This window comes from Penaeus vannamei, chromosome 36 (genome assembly GCF_042767895.1).
Source record: "Penaeus vannamei isolate JL-2024 chromosome 36, ASM4276789v1, whole genome shotgun sequence".
Taxonomy (NCBI): domain Eukaryota; kingdom Metazoa; phylum Arthropoda; class Malacostraca; order Decapoda; family Penaeidae; genus Penaeus; species Penaeus vannamei.
In genome coordinates this window covers 2,118,453-2,135,952 of record NC_091584.1, presented here as the reverse complement: position 1 = coordinate 2,135,952, position 17,500 = coordinate 2,118,453, and the positions used below count along the sequence as shown (strand labels likewise).

The window sequence follows — 17,500 nt, the reverse complement described above, 5'->3', positions numbered from 1 at the left end:
TTTAGAGAAAATGCGGTGAGAAAGAATAACATGCCATAAAGCTTTGTTGCTAGGGAACAGTATTTGTTATTTAATCAGATATTTTAATGCCCCGAGGAGGATAACAGCATCGGAATTAGTCGCAGTCGAGTTCCGATGGTATCAATGAATAGACTAAGAAGGGAATTATTTATTACAGGGAAGTGTAAGAGAGGAAAATTGTAAGAGTAAAAGAAGGGGAATGATTGGCTTATTTTCTAGTAAAATGGAAAGAACATGGATAGACTGGGTGTCTATCCGTAAAATTATTTTTGATATATAATTTGTAGGAAAAGGGAGGGTATAGAGTTGAGCTAGTTAAATTAGTGGTAATTTTCTATATTATGTCCGCATAATCGATATCGACGATTTTGGTATCGTTGGATTCCTCTTACTCTCCTCATTGCAAATATATAGTTTTTATTGAGCGGAAACCCCCTGTTAGCGACAAACTTGGCCCCGATAGCAGGGGAGGGCATGAAAGGTTCCAGGGAAAATGCGGGGTTAAATAGCACTAATAATATAACGCACAGTGAAAATAACCATGGTTATTCACATAACCTTCCATTGCAGGGGGCTGCACCCCCTGTGACCCCCCTGGGGGGGCTGCCGCCCCCCAACCCCCACCAAGAAAACAAAACCACCACGTAATTACGGCAAGCTAGAGCGTTACACAATCATCGCCAATGTCAGAGCAGCGGGTGTAATATTAAAATGACCTCGTAAGATTCCCACTGAATCAGTATATTAACCTTGGCATAGTCAGCATTGTATATAGAGACGACTGTAGTATAATCAGGATGAACAGGGTGGCCTGCCCACGTCGGCGGGTTTTGCGCCTTTTTCGATGTTACACCGATAGCCTCAAGGTCGTTTCCCTTCCTCTGGAATAATGACATCCGTATTCCTAACCGAAATAACCGTCGCGTTCAGAAGTCAGTCAGCCGCCGCGATGGCCGAGTGTGGAGGGTGCTCGTATTCGGAGACGGATTTTCTGTGCGAAATTGCAACTAGCCAGGAAAAAATGCTAGAGATGTGCTTCCGCCACGGCCTCCTCCATTGGGAGAAAGCCTGCGGCAGGTGCGGGCAGCCAGGACGCATCCTGCCTCCTTCACATTCCGCGGCAAAGGAGCGCCCTCCCTACTAATTAACAGCATTAATCAATCAGGTTAGTACCTTAAAAATCCTAGGTTATTGTAGGTTATCGGCTCCGCGCTCTATCCTGCCGTGAATACGTGGTGGAGGTTTTGTTTCCCTTGCAATGGAAAATCATGTGAATAACCATGATTATTTTCACAGTGAGGTTATATTATTAGGGTAATTTTATATATTACGTCCGCCGCTCCGACATCGTCGCCCCCGTTATTGGGGCCAAGTTTCCGCACAATAAAACCTACATATTTGTACTGCATAGAGTGAGAGGAATCCAACAATACCAAAATCGTCGATATCGGTTATGCGGACGTAATATGTCAGTACTGTAGAGCATTCGTTTGTCAGATTTTCAAGCCGATCGACTATGTGTGTGTGTGCGTACGTGTGTGTGTACATGTATATATGTATATATACATATTTTTACACATACACACATGTGTGTATTTATCTATCTAAATATCTACCTGTATATACATATGTATATATGTATATATATATATAAATATATATATATATATATAAAAACGTGTGTGTGTGTGTGTGTGTGTGTGTGTGTGTGTGTGTGTGTGTGTGTGTGTGTGTGTGTGTGTGTGTGTGTGTGTGTGTGTGTAAGGCACGAATTTCTCATAATCAATTTAATTCTCAATTTCTAGTTATATTTATTCTAATCATTTCTTGTAAAGATGTTATATTAGTGAGTTTTTCATATGCCAATTCATTTAAATATAGGCCTATTCTAACTGAATTTAGCGCACCGTTAAAACTTTGATGCTGAGTGAGTTAAGTGTTGTAATGTTCGTGCTAAAGACAAGAAACGGTAACTGAAATAAGTGAGTAATTCGTGCTACTACTTCCTGTGTGCTCCTCGGATGCAAGATTGTTTAAGAAGGCGGTAATTTTCTAGCTTGCCGTAATTACGTGGTGGAGGTTTTGCTTTCTCGGTGGGGGTTGGGGGGCGGCAGCCCCCCACCGGGAGGGTCACAGGGAGTGCAGCCCCCTGCAATGGAAGGTTATGTGAATAACCATGGTTATTTTCACTGTGCATTATATTATTAGTGCTATTTAACCCCGCATTTTCCCTGGAACCTTTCATGCCCTCCCCTGCTATCGGGGCCAAGTTTGTCGCTAACAGGGGGTTTCCGCGCAATAAAAACTATATATTTGCAATGAGGAGAGTAAGAGGAACCCAACGATACCAAAATCGTCGATATCGATTATGCGGACATAATATAGAAAATTACCCACGATTTTGTTGGCGTCGTCGTCACAGGCCAATACCCTTGTGTCCTTCCCTTGGCCAGAACATGCTCACGAGTGGATCTTCGCTCCTCCACGCGGCGACGGAGGGCAGACTCTCCTTCGGCGAGGTGACCATCGTGGTTCCTGAAGGATGGACTTGCCATTGGGTCGCAGGAACCACAGACGTGGCGTGGGACCGAGCCAACCTGCGGGTGGGGCCTTTGCACTCGGTCTTCGGTCAGAATCCGTGGACGCAACAACCTCGAGGCTGCGGAGAACTCGGGGATTTCATGTACTTCCCCGAGTCGTTCCTTCTCGAAAATTCTACGCTGGGATCTCGAGGTAAGTGTCACAGGGAGAGAGAAAATATATATGAAAATGAATAAGGTGCATAGAGAAAATGTGGTCAATATATTAATTGTACAAAGACAAAATAGTTAAGATAGAAAGGTGGTAAAAATAGATTGTAAGGAAGAAATACATTAAAGGGAAATGTTCTGAAAAACTAAATCATGTGAGAGAATATAATTATACATTTAAATGTAGTAAAATATATTCATATATATGAACAGGTATCTGGAGATGAGAAAATACAGGAAATGCAGATAGCTGTGATAGCTCAGATAAGGACAACGATTTCCATTCTTTAGTCCACTAATCCCTTAAAAAAGTTTCTTTTGAGATATCTTAAGAGGCAAATGGGAAATGGTTCGGCACTTTCACCTTAGACAAAGGAATAAATAGTCCAACCCTTTAACCTTAAGAGACAAAGGGGTAAATTCATAAACACTTTTAGGGATGAAGTAGTATATAGTTCATCACTTTCAATTCCTCAAGACATGAATAATAACAGTTGCTTAAGGTGAGAGGGTTGAACCATTTACACTTCGTGTCTGAAGTTGCAAATATTTAAGGATTTATTATCTCGTCCCGTAAGCTAAATGTGTAGACCTATTTACGTACATAAATATACAGTAAAATACACGTCTACATAATCCATCTCACAAGGACCGCAACCCTGAGCCACTCAACCAGACCTACGTACCTGTATAGACCTCTCCGTGCCCTTACCCCCTTCCCTCCCGAACAGGCAGCGTGTTCGTGCACGAGTGGGCCAAGTACCGGTGGGGCGTGTTCGAGGAGTACGGGCACAGGGCCGACCCGATCTTCCCTTCCGCCACCAGGTCCTACGACGGCAACGAGACCCTCAGGCACACCTACTGCACTGACGGCGAAGTGGCGGGGAATTTTTTGTGAGACTTTACGAACGGTTTTGTATCCCATTATAAGATCACGTCGTTGAATGATGAAAGAGAGAGAGAGAGAGAGTATAAGAGGTGCTCCCTCCAAGGTTACTCTCGGAGGGAGTGAGCGAGTGAGCGAGTTAGAGCTGGGTCAACCTATGCTGACCTCTTATAGGCCTGATGGGTGCCCGAGGCAGGCTTGGGTTTTATCTAGGTGTGGGCAGACAGCGAGTGTGGGTACACACGAGGGCTATCCCCTCGTGGTGTGAACACGGCCACATGGTCAGCTAGATTGCATAACTCTGCAGTATGCTAGAGAGAGAGAGATTAAACTACGGATGTTATGTGAGATGTTCCCACTGTGAGCCGTGTGAGGAATCCGACATGAAAAGAAATGTGAAAATGTCTCTAGCGATGCTATATGAAATGTTTTTCCCACAGTGAGTGTGACGGAGATAACCTCGCTACCTGTTACTTCGTGCCCAATGCAGAGGAGACAACGGGAGTCACCTCTTCTCTCCTTGCCACACCTTTCCTTAGTTCCGTAAGTGTCTGTGGCTGTCTGTTTGTTCATTTCGCCGAGATCTTGTGTTCAGCAAGTAAAGGCACACTGAATGCCACAGTCAAATTTGTTTTAATTTTCTGCGGATGTGCAATCGCTAGACGGAAACAAATATGTTCATCCTCATTGGGGCATGCTATGAAAAGATTTTAGTAATTTTTATTTCATATTTATGTCGTCCGCCAACTTTTGTTTACCAACAAAGCCATCTCGTCGAACTCGGTCTGCTCTCAGGAGGCACGAGTTGACTTCCAAATAAGTTGGGGTTTGGAACGTTTTTTCTGATTAGTTTGCTCGACCGTCCTGGTTGAACAAGCAGTTCCGAACGCAACATTATAAAAAAAAGCGCTGAAGTCTATGCAATCGTGTCATAGACGAACATGTACTGTATCACTTGAATGTGACCCACTAACCATCTCATGGTAATATTATTGCATAATGAGGAAGCGCGTAAATGCCTTTAATTCTGCAGTTACTTTTGTAATACATATATTTCCCTTTGTAACCTTTAGTGTACCATTTGAAAACTATGAAATATAAGGTGAGGCTATAATTATTAACGGAGAACAAATATAAGAGGAAGGATATATGAATATTTATATCAGATTCAGTTCACTACTCATTTTTTACGACTAAATGAAGCTTCTAAGATTATAACTGGCTAAGAATTTTTTTTCTCAATATTTATGCCTTTAGATTGTGCACATGTCACATTTTACATTAGGAAAATATTGCAAATGTTACAATATGTTTGAATCTTGTGTATTTCACCCCTGTTAAGAATATAGGCCTAAACTCGTGTGACTGCTTTTACTGAAAGAAAATTGAAGCAGTAGCCTTTAAGGCAAAAAGAAGGTATATTTTTATTTAATCACATGTCGACTAACTTACATCACTTGCATTACAGGTGGTTAACTTCTGCAACAGTGAAACCCATGTGGCTGATGTTCCTACCAAACACAACCTTCTGTGCGAGAAGAGGAGCACCTGGGAGGTTATCCAGAGCCATCCAGACATTACTGGCACGTGGGTAGAAAGATCGTTTGAGTTGAGTTACAGGAGTTTAGTGTAACACCGTAGATTGCATGGGAGACAGTGCAGTTACTTTCTGTGATAGCGGTAAAATAGAAGCGAAATCTTTAGATGTACAATGGAATGTAGACCCTTTAAAAATAGATTTAAAAGTAGAATCTTTAAATCCTTGCATATCATGCTCATTTACAAATACAATTACTATAAGATAAATGAAAAAGAAAAGTAGAGAATTCCTATATATTCACTCTGAAAGAAGACTACAACTCAGCCCCGAAATCGCAATAGATCTACTGCAGAATTATGATCTCTATTGTTTTACCTTTGCAGTCTAGGTAATCCTCAAATAATAATAACCCATCACTACTATAACGAAACAAGGTAATTATCCGTAAAACATTAGAAAGGTCAACACAAAGTACACAAATCATTGCTAGAAAAATTACACAAATCATTACCTGAACGATTCGCACAAAAGACACAAATCATTGCAATAAAGAATGACAAAATACACAAGTCATTACGAGAGAGAATGACACAAAATACATACTAATAGAGTTGAACAATAACAGATCAAAACGCTTTCCATTCCAGATCTTCGGCTCCTTCAACTTCACCGACCTTCACCGTGAAACAGTTAAAAGCACAAACGACAGGAAACAAGCTTGTATTCCTTCTAGACGTCACTCCGCCAATGGGAGATGTAACTGATGCTTGACGGTTCTGTTTGCAATGTACACAGTATATAATGGAAACTGTGGCTAGTTTATAAATGTCACTTAATGGCAACAAGTATTCTTGGTTAGGTTAGGCTAGCGTGAAAGAGTAAGGGTTCATTCATTTTTTTCATCAATTTCATATAGTTGCAATCCATATGCTTGGGGGAGGGGGGTTAATTTCCGATACACGCCTTTTAGAACAGTATAAAAAATGACGATCCAGATAAAATTGAATATCCTGTGGCAGAGATCATCATTGTTATCTTCTTGCTCTGTACCGTTGGGGCTTCCGAATATGAACTTTCATTTTTTTTCTAATCCAGTTATTCTACGCCACGTCACTGTCAGTAGTATATAATTTTGAACATACAGGTAGAAATTATGAAACACAAGTACAACTTTGATCTTTCGTGGGTTCTCCTTAAATGTGAGTGAATAACAACATGCTCTTCTTTTCCATAGGGTGTCGACACATGGAATTATCTGCGTGATTCGGTGAAGGAGTTCATCCTAGTAGAGGCAACGGATGGGATGCAGGTGGGCCTCGTGAGCTTCACAAACACAGCAACTAAAGTGTCTGACCTCGTCACGCTTGATACTCCAAGCAACAGGGCATCACTGGCGGGGAAAGTACCCAATGCACCTACGGAAGACACTCAAAACAAGAATGTGGCTGCAGGAATAACCAAAGCTAAAGAGGTAATTGAGTGCTCACTATTGTTAAGAATCCTCGGATGTTTGTTCAAGTTGTAATTCTTCCTAGACCCAGTTGATTATGAACTTTTATCTCGTTGGTTCAAATGTATAAAGTGATTTAAAGTTTATGACTGACCAGAAGGCAAATTTCCCACATAAACAACTATGTGTTTTCGTCTCATCAAGGTATTGGGTGGTGAAGGTATGGTGATACTGGTGACAGAGAACATGAAATCCCACTCGGAAGACCTGGTCGCAGCTGCCGGTGGCACTCCTGTTTGGCCCGTCCTGTACCCGCATCTCATTGAGGTTTCCTATGCCAGTTATCAGAGCCTTGCCGATGCCAGTGGCGCGTCTGTGTTCCTTATTGAAAATAATGTAGTTGATGTTGGTGCTGGTAATATTCAGTCTGTTGACAACCGTGTGGCTCTCAGTCGATGTCTCCTGGATATCCAATATCAGACGCAAGGCGATTCACTACAGGAGGTGAGGCATGGCTTTTTATGTGGTGATAATTCTTCGATAACTGACATAAAGTAAACTGTATGTGCAAACTAATGTTAAAAGACAAAATATGAATAATATACACTGATCTGGATATGGGATTGTATATATATATATATATATATATATATATATATATATATATATATATATATATATATGTATATATAAATATATAAGTAAATATATATATATATAATAAATATATAAAATATATATATATATAAAATATATATGTAAAATATATATATAATATATATATATATATAATATATATATATAATATATATATATATATATATATATATATATATATATATATATATATATATATATATATATATATGAATATATATGATTATAACTATATAAATATAAATATAAAATATAAATATAAATATAAGTATAAGTATAAGTATAAGTATAAGTATAAATGTAAATGTAAATGTAAATGTAAATAAATGTAAATAAATGTAAATAAATGTAAATGTAAATAAATGTAAATGTAAATGTAAATGTAAATGTAAATGTAAATTAAATATAAATTAAATATAAATATATATATATATATTTTATATATATATATATATATATATATATATATATATATATATATATATATATACATATACATATACATATACGGTATGTGTGTGTGTGTATGTATGTATGTATGTATGTATGTGTGTGTAGAGAGAGAGAGAATGATTATAACGGGAATTTTACTAATCACTGTACTTCATCACAAAACAGATTGTTAGTAGTTCATGCGCTGACAATAAGTGCCAGATAAGCCTAGAAGTACCAACGAATACCAACTATCAACAGACCTTTCACATCGAAGTTTATTTTACTCAATTCGATGGCACAGGCCTCAAGATAACAGTTCGAGACCCAGCGGGCACTGCCATTGGTAAATCATTTAGCCAAGATACGGGCATAATTTACACAGGATCTGCTTCACAGGCAAGTGCTTAGATCATTTTCCATTTTTTCCAAAAATATTTGCCAAATGAGAAGATCAAAGTTTTCTACTTTTCACCCAAAATTAACCACCTCCACAGGTTGGTGGTACATACACTGTTGATGTATCCAAAAAGACAAGTTTTATGGATGTGAAGTCCTCGCTACTAGCGACCTTGCAAACAGAGTCAGGTGGATATGACATTAAGCTTTGGTCATCCCTTGACCTCCAACACTTGGAATACACGTCAAACTCAGCCCCAACGCTCTTTGCTATGGTAAGATCAAACTCCCTGGTCAGATATGTCCATGGGATCCATTTATACCTATTCATATGTCATTATCTATGCATCTATCTGTCACATGCAACGAACTATAGTTTGCACAAGCGTGACCATTGATGATTATGAACACGCATAACAAGCAATTGATTCAATCATTTCGAACTGTTTTTTCTCCTCCGCTTGCCAGGTGGGTGACGGGGACAGCCACGTGGTTGATGCGAGCGTCACTGCTACAGTCACGGACTCAGCCCAGAACACCGCCGTCCTGGTCATGCGCGATGATGGCACAGGAGGTGAGTTCCATAGTTTGTGTCGTAAAAACGGCGGTTTACTCGTTCTGGAAACAATGGTTATTCAGATTCTTTAAATCGGTGCGTCTTTTGCTCTGTTGCTGGAGCTGATTGGTCTCAGTTCAGTGTCAGGAGAGTTATTCGAGGCTATCTCTGAAAGAAAAAACATTTACTTTCACATAGAATAGAACCGGAAAAAAAAAATGCACACACACACACACACACACACACACACACACACACACACACACACACACACACACACACACACACACACACACACACACACACACACACACACACACACACACACATACACACACACAAACACACATAGATGTCTGTTTATTGTTTCAACTTTACTTGCCTTTATCGGCCAGTTTGTTGAGTGTAGGAGGCCTGACCCAATAAATATTCACACATGGACATGCATATTGACATAAATGCATATCTGTCTATTTACTGATAGATATACATTTATTTGTCTATCTCTCCGGTAGATATGCATGGCTAGACTGATAGACATGCATTTATTTCTGTGGATATGCAAGTCCGTGTAATGAATATTAACCGTGTCGGACCTCGCACAATGTTAACAAACCCGCCGTATATAGCCCGTCACAAAATTAATAAACGGTGCCAACGACGCATCATAATTCCACCATTTTTCCAGCCGATGTCACGGGCAACGATGGCGTGTACTCGGCCTACCTTATAGGCCTATCTCAGACTGGAAGTGCCAGCGTCCAGGTTGCAGCGAATGACAACGGCGGTTCAGCCAAACTGGTGACGGCGACCAGACGTGCAGCTCCGGTAGATATCAATGGTTTGTAAGGTGTGGTTTGTGAATTCTTGCTGAAGGTACTGTAGATAGGGTACCCTGGATCTGAGGTGAAATGCGGGTGATTTTTGAGTGCTTTAGTGTTTTGCTTAACTGGATGGTCGGTTTGTGAGTGGAGGTGTAGTGATGGCTGTCGTATACAGAGAGTAATCGCCTGATAAGTAGTGTGAATTATTCTTGACGGTCAGAATGAGGTAATAAAGAAAAAAACAGGGCGCATAATTTGTATATTTTTATTGCATAGCCGAAATTCATGTATGCAACAGATTCATATATTTTTCCCTGTATTTGAGCTTTTATAAATTGTCCTAGTCTTGTAAACTTGCAGCGATTCCAGCAAATGAATCCGCCTCCGTCATGAGAACATTGAACGGGGTCTGATATTGAAGGCAAGTTCAGTGGTAAATTTTTTAAACATTTTCACGAGCTGGAGGTTGGGGGTTAAACCCACTCGCACGCATTTTAAATTCTTTGAAAATGTTGATGTGAATTCGTCTCAGTCATCAACATTTCCAGGTATACGCTTTTAGGGGGAGGGGGTAGCAAAAAGAGTGCTCTTTGTACGCTTGTGAAAATGTTGAACCACCCCTTACCGTCATTCCACAAGCAATCAGTTTGTTTCAATTTCCTCAGTGCACCTTCTTCCTCCAACACCAATGCACTAATTCAGCTTTCCCTTCGCCAACCTCCCGCCACCCTAGGTCAATCCTGCTGTGGGAGCCAGATCACCTTCCAGACTAACCTCCCTTCTGCCGGCACCTTCACCCTCACTTCGGAGAACGCAGGTGAAGTGACCGGAACGATACCCCCAAACTTCCCTCCTGGCAGAGTCACGGATCTCAGGTCATCTCTTACCTTAAGTCAGGTCATCTTAACCTTCACGGCTCCTGGGGATGACCTCGATCAAGGCACAGGTCAGTCTGCTTTTGTTAATGGGTGTGGGATGGTGTTCCTGTGAGTGTATGTTTTTGCTCTTATTTTTGTTGATATTTTCATTATTTATCTTCTAAACAATATTATTGTTGATATTATTATTATTATTACTGTAGTGGACCCTGAGATTCATTTTTAAAATCTTTTAATAGCACCTCGCCAGTAGCAATGCTTACTAATCATTTATCTGTGATATCTTGATTTACCCCATTTTATATAATTGTTGTGAACTATGAACGAACAGTTACCGGCCAGCAGCTAATGGGGGGGGGGGGTCGAAGTTTCCGCCTCCCTTTTTGCTGGGTTTTCTGCATCTGACTGGATCTGTCTTTTCTGGTTTACGTTCTTTGCTCGTTTTTGTGGTGTGCCCAGAGTATTACTTATACTTTTTACTTCTAAAATAAACTCAAATCTAGAACCCTGAGTACCTCATGCTTAGTTTCGGAGAAGTTATTTTGAAGTTCCTCTTGAAAATCCCACATGAAATTCATGTCCACATGCATTTCCTATTGTTCGTGTAACAGACTTAAAGAACTACACCAATTATTCTCTTTGGAATCCACATGAGGGCTGGGTTTAAATGAAGAATAAAACAGTGCAATTAGACACTATAGCAGGAATTCATGGTGAAGTGCGTATTATAGTATCTAAGATAATGATATAATGAATATAAAATTGGCGACATAGTTCATAATGGTGTGCGCATGAGCTCGGTATCTCAATGATAACTCTTATCTACAACTTTGTCAACGTAAAAAAAGGAAAAACACCTAAATAGCTCGTTGGTAAAGGTACTATTAAACTTCCTTGCAAAGAGATTGATACTCGACATACTTCTAAATGTTCTGATACAAATCTCTTCTTGGTTCTCTGTGTAGCCATGGAGTATGACGTTTCTGTAAGGTTTATGTCGTCACATATCTATATTTTACGGCTAGGTTTGTTTCTTTCCTTTCATATTTGACCTTGAAGAAAGTTGTAACAAACATATAAAGTCCGATTACGTACTACTGATTGTGATTCTGACTGGCACTGAAAGATTTACCGTAATGTGAATTTTACAGAACTTGCAGAAATATTAGCGAACCTCTTGTCTTTTCCTTTACCCCTCAGTCTTTAGAAAAAAAACATGTTTGGATTTTATATTGTTTACTGTGATAAAGACTACTATGCAGCCTCCGCTGAGTGTGTAACGTTACTTCCATTCCAGCTGCAAGATACGATGTAAACTTTAAGAGGGACGACAACACCATCACAACCTACTCGTCCAACGAGACACAGGAGGCCGGAATGCTTGTCACCATCATCACGCAGTTGCCGGACTGTGATGTCCTCTTCCACATAACCGTATCGGCCACAGACTCGCAGTCGGAGCGAGGCAAAGAGTCCAATGAAGTGAGGGAGATGGTGTCCTGCTCCGCCACAGAGACTCCGCCCATAGACCCCCCAAATCCCCCAACACCTCTGGGTACAGGAGCCATCGTCGGCATCGTCATCGGCGTTATTTTGTTCTTGGTGATCCTCGCCATTGGCATATACTTATTTATGAATCGTGGCAACCTCGATGACCTTTGGCTGTGGCAGATGTTGACCTGTCGGTGCCTCAGAAAACCGAAAAATGAAAAACTTTCCCAACCTCCGCCGCCGCGGTCGACCATTAACGAAGTAGGCCTACCACCTTACAGTGGCGAACCTAGCCATGACCCGCCGCACATCTATGAGAACGTCGCATATTACGGCTCGCAGGACGACCAGCATCACGAACAGTTTTACAATTAACCTTGCTTAGCTAAATCAGAAAAACCTTATGTTGATCTTTCTCTTAGTGAGAATTATTATTTATTCGAGAATATTAGTAAAATATGAGCAAAATTAGTCATAATTTTCTAAGTTCATATCCGTATCATCTTAACAGTCTTATTATCACAGTTATTACTACTTTCCTGATCTTTCAACGCAATATAGAAGTAAAAGCTTCCATTATTCTCAGAGTCCCTAAGGATCTCAAATTTGTTCTTAACCTTCACTTTGTTTTCATTAACTCGTATGAATTCCGTAATTCTTTATTAGTGCACAGAAATAATTAGAAGCTTGTTTCAACAGGGCTGTTAGGTTCACTACCCAGAATATTTATCAGCACTAAGAATCAGTTAGTCACATTTTAATTACTAACTAGATTTAAATGAATGTTAAAGTACCTTTACAAAGCTTTCATAATCTTATAGTATCATTTTCTGTCTTTACACAACCATTATCTTAAGTTTCTTAGTGTTGGATCATTAAAAAAAGTAATTAATCAGTTGAATAATTCATTCAAGGATACAGTAAGATTGTGGAATTATATAAAACACTAATATATTTATATAGGTATATATTTGATAAAAACATGCTCTCTGTCAAAAAAAAAAGTTAATATTCATAGGTGAAATTACTCACTGGGTTAAACACAAAATACATGCCATTAGGCGGATGCCCCGAAATAAGAATGTATATGACATGGAAATTATCACTGAGGGTAAACGAAACCCTTTAGTTCTGCCAGAAAAGTAAGCAAAACCAATCTGGGCGTCAATAAAAAACACCGGACCACATTCAAGGCACATAGACTCATAAATACTCCAAATCAATATATATCACCATTTACATATATCGTTAAATAATCATGCTGGAACTTCTTGTACTTCAGATACTAATCTTATAGTTAAATCGTATGAACAACAAATACCACAAGACCGTGCGTCTCACCTCCACCGAAGTCCCAGTTCGAGTTCGCTGGTCCAACGCTTTGCATCTCGCAACTCCCATCTCATTATTACATTATATAATTTCTAAGCCGTTTGAGATCACCAGGATTATCAAAAATTATTATTACATATTTGAAAAAAATAACCAAAGCATATTTATTGCATTTTTCTGATTGCTGCTACTACAATGCAGGATCCACATGAATTAACAGATTCAAAAAACTACTTTACTTAACAGTTAGTATGGTTACGGTCCTCAGAATAATGGCTATGATAATGCAGGCTATACTGCAAATTACGACAGGGATAAAGAATAAATCAAATACCCAAATTTAGAGCCTTGAAATTTTAGTTTTGCATATACGTTATTACAGAAGACAACGTGCAAGGTGCTAGCGAGTTGTCAAGTGACGTAAAATGTGCAATACAAGAATAAACATGGAAACATTGCAAGCAGAAATAGAAAAAAAATTGCCAACTGGATAAATGAAGACAGATTTTTATTTCATTTTGGAGATTAAGAGTGAAAACGGACAGATATTTGCTCTTAATCTAATTATGATATGCAATAATTTATCGCATTGTTGGGAAGGAAAACTTATTCTGTACATGTTAAGTAGATGTGTATTGTTGAATCCAACATCCTAATAAATTTATTATGCATTTTCGGTAACCCTTCAATAAATTATAAAAAGAACGGGGGAGTAATACATTTACAAGAAATTATGAGAAAAATATTGATTAGAAGAAATCCTTGGAAAGGATTAGATTATCTATATATACTGTGTATATATATATTCACATTGTGTGTGTGCTTGTATGTATGTATATATATATATATATATATATATATATATATATATATATATATATATATATATATATATATATATGTGTGTGTGTGTGTGTGTGTGTGTGTGTGTGTGTGTGTTGTGAAGGCGTGTGGGAGGCATACATGCATGTATGGAAGCATGGTTGCAAGCTTGCATGCTTGTTTATACGTAGGATGTATATATGCATGTATTTTTATGTACACGCTTTCATATAATCATCAGCATCTGGGGGCTAACGCCGACGGGGGCGCATGGCCGCATCCACCCTTCGCTTCCACCTTTTGGGGTCACTCATGGAAAGCCGCCAGGCAGGGACTCGTCCATCTCAAGCTCTTCACGACAGGTTTGATTGATCTGCCCAAGCCACGACCTCCTAGGTCGTCCCACAGGCCTCCGCCACCCAGGGGTGTCTCGTACCGAGATAACCTGGTGGGCAGGATCATCCTGGGGGAAGCGAGCCAGGTGGCCATATAGCCCGAGTTGGCGATCCCGGATTGTGCAGGTAACAGGTTGGTTGAACTCGTGGTCTCGCCAACTGTACCCCATGATCCGGCGCAAGGACCTATAACAAAAGGCATCAAGACGAGACTCCAAGGCACAGGATAATGTCCAGGTTTCACTACCGTATAGCAAAACTGGTATTATAATAATATCATTGCATATAATGCGGTGATGATATTATTTTGATGTTTATCATTGACATGTTTCGCAAATGTATAGCAAACATTACAACAAAAGCAAAAACGAAAAAAAGAAGCTTTGTTGCATAAAATTATAATTCCATTTGTCAAAAAAATGCTAAAAAAGTGTTAAATTCTTGTATTATGTCTTGCCTTACTTATTATACAAAGTGATCACTAATTTATTAGATATTTTTAACAATAAGAACACTACATTGTTCCATATTTTTTAACGCAGTGAAAGCAATTTGTTCCTTGTGTTCAATAGATAAAGATAACTAAATGATTTCATATTTTTGATACGGCAGAGAACATTGTCATTCCAAATTTTATACAACGTAGACAGTGCCTTGTGCCTCATGGTCTTAATATAAAGAAAATGAGTTGTGGTTCAGTGGCAAGGAAATAGCGATTGAAATAGTTGATTTAACTGATCTTCCTTTTCTCTCTCTTGTTTATTAATAAATGAACGTGTGAATTTTAAAACGCGTTTTCCTTAACACACCTTGGTAATTTTATTTTTCATCGTGTGTAGTCCACGATATTTCGATTCAAAAAGAAAGTAGGTAGAGAGAGAGAGAGAGAGAGAGAGAGAGAGAGAGAGAGAGAGAGAGAATGGCAGGAGGACGAAGAGAGAGGGAAAGGAGGGAAATGAGACGAAGAATAGAAGACGGAGGGAAGAAATAATGAAGGGGGGAAGGAAGAAGGAAAGGAAAAGACGAGATCGCCAAATACTAGATAGGTAGAGAAAAAATCTCATAGTTTGGTCACACAGCGAAGGAATCTTCAGCTAGCAAAAGGATAAGCAGGCGAAAATAAAATAACAGAGAAGACAATACGGATGAAAATAAGTAAAAAAGATAAAATAACAACAAGACACCAAATAAAGAAATATATATATGAATAAAAAAAGATTCGATCGAGATGTAAATGGATGGATCTTCATTGACATCTTTGACTGAACTTAATTAGGTCTTTTGATCAGGGTAGTTTAAGCTGACCCTTGGCTGCGTTTTTCAGACCCAGTGTTAGTAAAGTGCTCTAATTCCTTTTTTAGTAGTGGTGGCATACTGGTGGCTTGATAAAACAGATAAAAGGAAGAAAAAGTAATAATAATGACAATAACAAGAATGATATCAATGATAATGATAATGAAAACAAGGTACAGGAATAATCATTGTATAGATATGTTCAGCGGCAGGCAAATATTTACACTCATTGTGTAGTGTGCGAATACTACGAATGACAACAGTAACAAGAACCAAAACGAAAAAAAAAGAAATACAAATAACAATAAATGCATAAATGAATGAACCAAACAAAAAGACAAATTAGAGAACAGAAAGCAACTGAAAACGACTGACAGACGAGCAGCAGCCGTCACAAAGCCCGGACTCGAGAAGAGAAGAGAAGAGAAGAGGAGAGGAGAGGAGAGGAGAGAGAGAGAGAGAGAGAGAGAGAGAGAGAGAGAGAAAGAGAAAGAGAGACAGACAGACAGACAAGATGTGCCTCCTTGATTCTAGCCGAAGCCTACCTCGTGACGTACTCTGTAGGAGGGAGTGGCCAGGGGACGGCGGAGCAGGACGTGACGCCCGTGGAAGCCGGGGTTCTGGTCAACACAACCCTCCCTGCCCCGATTTGTGGGCACCTGACCTTCCCGGCGACGGCCGTGCTGTCTGTGGAATTATATGCGGACTATCTGAACCTTCAAGTTTATCTCTCATCGGTCTATCGCATTTTGAAATGTTTACACTCGGGCGATTGATATCACATGATAGAAGGCTTGCATTTAAAACGATCTTGTGGCCACCATTTAAAAGGGCCTTGAAGCCTGACTGACTAAAATGTAACGTAGAAAATAACATCCTTACCATACAACCATATGATATCACGATGGGAACAAGGCACCGCACACTTACCTGATAAAATGAAGGAAAAGCCGCCACAGCCTACGAAACACCGCTGAGTCACGTGATTATCTTTTTATCTAACGATCTCTCTGCCTTAAAAACACTAATTAAAACCATTCAGATACATTCACGAGGAAGAGGATAAGACTCAACAGAACATTTACGAAATGTATTCAGTCATTTGTGACAAATCCATACATTACTAGACTCAATATCTAATAATGAATAAATTCTTTCTTCTGTTCGAGTGGAGCAACTGTATGGAAGGAAAACAATGACGCATACACACTTGATATTATCAGGATGCTCTCAATATGACGCATACACGCTTGCAGGATGTTCATAATCCTCGTTTAAAAGGGAAAATAATAAAATATTTCGTAACAAATCCTAAAATCCACTATAATCTAGCTTTCGCGGGCGTGTTATCGGAATATTCAGACATTTTCAAGATTAAATCGCGTTCAGTAAAATATATTTTACCGAACAACATTTTAGCAATTGTTCCAACTTTTTTTTTTTTGGTTACGTTTTTCAATTTCTATCCTATTACTATTATTATTATTATTATTATTATTATTATTATTATTATTATTATTACTAATATTAATATTATTATTGTTATTATTATCGATATTATTATTTTTTGAGGAGACTACTTCGGAAAATAATGAAACCGTTATAAATTGCATGACAAGGAAATCTTATTATAGAAGCCAAAAGTTGCGACATGTAGCCAATACTCATTAAGGGTAAATGTGATTTATAACACACTGTGGGTTACTGTTCTCTCACTACGCGGAAAAAAGGGTAATCAGGGAATTCTTCTGATAATCTTATCTTAGATATGCCT

The 17,500-nt window shown here is 39.0% G+C and overlaps 2 protein-coding genes across 5 annotated transcripts in view; one reads left to right on the top strand and one right to left on the bottom strand.

Annotated features, from left to right (window-relative positions):
• The window catches only part of LOC113821301 (calcium-activated chloride channel regulator 4), an 18,008-nt gene extending 1,491 nt beyond the window's left edge, over window positions 1–16,517 (top strand). The window contains exons 2-14 of one of the 4 annotated variants that reach the window (XR_011398171.1): window positions 2,475–2,754; window positions 3,503–3,665; window positions 4,098–4,200; window positions 5,126–5,244; window positions 5,845–5,953; window positions 6,432–6,668; window positions 6,852–7,151; window positions 7,923–8,135; window positions 8,234–8,410; window positions 8,604–8,709; window positions 9,380–9,519; window positions 10,249–10,461; window positions 11,691–12,854. Coding sequence is in view for 3 of the 4 variants with exons in the window: in XM_070114570.1 (XP_069970671.1) it covers window positions 2,475–2,754; window positions 3,503–3,665; window positions 4,098–4,200; window positions 5,126–5,244; window positions 5,845–5,953; window positions 6,432–6,668; window positions 6,852–7,151; window positions 7,923–8,127; window positions 8,226–8,410; window positions 8,604–8,709; window positions 9,380–9,532; window positions 10,249–10,461; window positions 11,691–12,259 (2,742 nt within the window). In the remaining variant the exon portion in view is untranslated. Of the gene's footprint in view, window positions 1–2,474; window positions 2,755–3,502; window positions 3,666–4,097; window positions 4,201–5,125; window positions 5,245–5,844; window positions 5,954–6,431; window positions 6,669–6,851; window positions 7,152–7,922; window positions 8,136–8,225; window positions 8,411–8,603; window positions 8,710–9,379; window positions 9,533–10,248; window positions 10,462–11,690; window positions 12,855–16,260 lie in introns of those variants that run through there. The other 3 variants (XM_070114572.1, XM_070114570.1, XM_070114571.1) reach the window with 3 other exon arrangements.
• LOC113826479 (uncharacterized) lies at window positions 14,207–16,664 on the bottom strand. Its single transcript, XM_070114573.1, has 3 exons — window positions 16,657–16,664; window positions 16,272–16,413; window positions 14,207–14,619 (listed from the first exon to the last, which is right to left on the bottom strand). The coding sequence occupies exon 3, from the start codon at window positions 14,601–14,603 to the stop codon at window positions 14,349–14,351; it is 255 nt and encodes an 84-aa protein (XP_069970674.1). The 5' UTR covers window positions 14,604–14,619; window positions 16,272–16,413; window positions 16,657–16,664; the 3' UTR covers window positions 14,207–14,348.
• Window positions 16,665–17,500: the final 836 nt, after the last annotated feature.